This window comes from Cibotium barometz, chromosome 31 (genome assembly GCF_041138505.1).
Source record: "Cibotium barometz isolate CiBa-2024 chromosome 31, ASM4113850v1, whole genome shotgun sequence".
Lineage (NCBI taxonomy): Eukaryota > Viridiplantae > Streptophyta > Polypodiopsida > Cyatheales > Cibotiaceae > Cibotium > Cibotium barometz.
Genome location: NC_141076.1, coordinates 43,361,612 through 43,365,019, shown reverse-complemented (window position 1 = coordinate 43,365,019; position 3,408 = coordinate 43,361,612). Strand labels below are relative to the sequence as shown.

Below are 3,408 nucleotides of genomic sequence, written 5' to 3'. Positions count from 1 at the left end.
AGCCAAAGAGGGTGGGAAGGTGATAAAAAGGAAGATAAAAGGTTAGAGGAGTGTGGTAACATAATAGAGTTATATGGTATGGTAGGGAGGTGATTAAAAGGCTATAATTGGGTGGTTAGGGGCTAATTGGGTGGTTAGGGGAGACACATGGAGGCTCCAAAACTTGACGCTGTGTTGCCCACGTTGAATGCATGCAACCTTTCCCTTTCCTATTTGATTGCTTTTGCCACCATAACTGAGATTTCCTTTTCCATAGTATTGCATCCCTGTGATTGCTGTGGCCGCCATGCAGCCCTCTTTTGATCACCTGCAGCTTGGGAAACAGCAGCTGCAGATGTTTTGGCAGCACCAGTCTCACGAGATGCAGCAAACCGCAGGTGGGTTTGCTTCTAATCCGCTCTTAATCTCGATTTTTCGCTCATAACCCCGCATCTTATCTCGTTCATTTCCCCATCAATCCGCATCTAATTCCAATGTTTAGAGCTTTTGATTTTGGACATCTAATTAAATTTTAAGCTTCTTTTGTTGTTGTTAATGCAGATTTCAAGCAGCACCAGCTTCCCCTTGCAAGGATTAAAAAGATAATGAAATCGGACGAGGAAGTGAAGGTAGATGTTTTCATTCACTATGAGGTTTTAATTCGGAGTAATAACCCCTACGTAATCCATAATCACACTTCAGCTGGTATTAATCTTCATGCAATCAATCCATAATCCTAACGTCTAGGTAAATTGCACTTCCATTAGTCGTAATCTTCAGGTAATTTGTAATACTATTACAATTGCACTTCTATTAGAAATAATCTACGTGGTTAATCCATAATCTTACCATTTTGCACTTCTATTGATCCATCATCCTACTTGCAATTCCACTTCTACTTGTAATTATCTCTAGGTGATTAATCCATAATCATGACTACAATTGCACTTATCTTGGTGTTAATCCCAAGGTAGCAATCCCTAGGTGATTCAAAATTCCATAATTCTATATATAATTGCACTCTATTGATAGCAATCTCCACATATAATTCCACTACATTTTGGTTATACTTCCAAGATAATTAATCTTCAATCCTACCTACTATCACACTTCCATTGGTGGTGATCCCTATGTAATGAAACAATGATTAATTCATAGATAGTATGTCTAGTTCCATTGTAGCAATTATTAGCAATGGTCAGTTTACAGTGATGGTGTCAATCCCATGGATATTATAAGACACAAATAAGACAAGAATTAGTAGAAGACATGTTTATAAATTTAGCCCTTGAATTCATGGTGAAAAGAGTAAGCAAGTAAAGGAGCAAGAGCAGTGCGTGCAGATACTTTTTGTGAAATAGTTTATGCATGGTACTTAGAATAATAGATGGTGTGTGACCTTAGTTGTCTTGATTTGATTTGTTTTTCTTTTAGATGATTAGTGCCGAGGCTCCAATACTTTTTGCAAAGGCATGTGAGCTTTTCATACTAGAGCTAACCTTGCGCTCATGGATGCACACTGAGGAGAACAAGAGGAGGACTCTCCAACGAAGTGACATTGCAGGGGCTATCAATAGGGCTGACATCTTCGACTTCCTTATGGACATTGTCCCGTGTGAAGAGCCCAAGGTTAGCCATATATGAACTTTTTTCATGTATGCTTGGTTGAATAAGGTTGTGTGCTAAATAGATAATCCATTGTAGATACAAAACTTTAAACCATAGGTAATAAAGGTTGGTTTAACTAGAGTTAAGGTATGAACATATGTGAGTAATTTTTCAAAGTACACTTACTTTATTCCTTAAACCTTATGAATTTCTAGGAAAATCATTTCACAAGCCAGGCTGTCATTGAAAATGCTTTGCCTTTCTATATCTCCATAGCACGTATCCTCCCTTAATCTAGAGAATAATGTGTCTTAACTATATAGTCCATCACTTTCCTTCCATCCCCCTCTTAGTAGGATAGCATAGCATCATCACTTTCCTTTTATCCTTACCTAACCAAGATAATGTTTGGCCTAACTATAGTTTTTTGCCCCCACATTCCTTCCATACCCCTCTTACTAGGATAGCATAGCATCATCACTTTCCTTTTATCCTTACCTAACCAAGATAATGTTTGGCCTAACTATAGTTTTTTGCCCCCACGAAAGTGATCTTTTATTTCTTTCTACAAGTTTTGTTGAGCTAACATTTCTTTACCTCAAAACAGAGGAACATAGGGCTAAATTTGTAGGTTAGGTTGTTCTTAAGTATATGATTAGGACTCCTTAATAATCATATAGGATAGTGTATGTAGAAGCTAGTTCAACAAGACCACAGTAATGAGGATTTTACATTCCAAGAAAGTTGGCGAGGAATCTCTCGATTTTCTTAAGGAGATCTCAAGAGTGATGGCCTATTTTTTATTTAAATAAAATTCAGTGTTTGAGAAACTAAAATCAAAAGGGTTAAGAATACCTTATGCAAAAGGTTAAGAATATCTTATTCTTTGTGTATACGAAGGTATTTGAAATGTTTTAAGTGACGGGATCTTGTCAAGTTTTGGTTAAAGACTGTGTTTGAATCTGAAATGTTAAAAGTGATATGATCTTGTTAAATTCTGGTTAAAGATTGTGCTTGTCTAATTGAATGTCTTGGGGGTGTAGGTCTCAACATTTGGTTAAAGATTGTGTTTGAATCTAAAATGTTAAAAGTGATATGATCTTGTCAAATTCTGGTTAAAGATTGTGCTTGTCTAATTGAATGTCCTGGGGGTGTAGGAGGAGGACTTCTCAACATTAGGAGGTGGGCCTTGGCCTGTTGTAGGACCTTCCGACACATCCTCTCCATTTGGAGGGATGTTCTACTCCAACGTTTCCATGCAACCCACACTCCGTCCTTTGTCTCAACATGTAAACACTTTTATATGGAATTTATGCTAAAAAGTTATATATGCCATATTATTTTTGGGAGGAGCTTCATTATCAAGGTTTGACTATGGTTATAATAATTATTGTTTTTTCAGGAATTGATGCTAAATTCAAATCAACCATCCTTAGATTCTAAGGGGGAAGTTTTATATCGAATGCCACATGTGAATAATTTCGAGCCAACATGAACACGTGGCCACAACTCACACTAGGATACACCCTTGATGGACAAGGTATACTACGCATTTTTTATAAACTAATTGGCTATTCAGTCAACATATATGAGTGAATTAGTATATGAACTAGTATGTAATTAAGATTTTAAACAATCATGCAAGCTTAGTTCTCTCCTCCCTTCATTACATAGATTACCATATACATACATGAATTGTGTGGTAAAAGCCATGCCAAGTTCTTTCTTTATTAATGAAGGGTTATTACTATGTTTATGTTTGCTCTTCTTTTTCTCGTTTATTTTTAATGTATGCTATAGCATCGTCAAAGGATTTTTGTT

The 3,408-nt window shown here is 36.5% G+C and overlaps 1 protein-coding gene across 1 annotated transcript; it reads left to right on the top strand.

Annotated features, from left to right (window-relative positions):
* The first annotated feature begins 272 nt into the window (after positions 1–272).
* Positions 273–3,115, top strand: LOC147620895 (nuclear transcription factor Y subunit C-1-like). The gene is made up of 5 exons (XM_086825475.1): positions 273–377; positions 541–608; positions 1,414–1,608; positions 2,745–2,876; positions 2,990–3,115. The coding sequence occupies exons 1-5, from the start codon at positions 287–289 to the stop codon at positions 3,080–3,082; spliced, it is 579 nt and encodes a 192-aa protein (XP_086681601.1). The 5' UTR covers positions 273–286; the 3' UTR covers positions 3,083–3,115.
* The last annotated feature ends 293 nt before the right edge of the window (positions 3,116–3,408 follow it).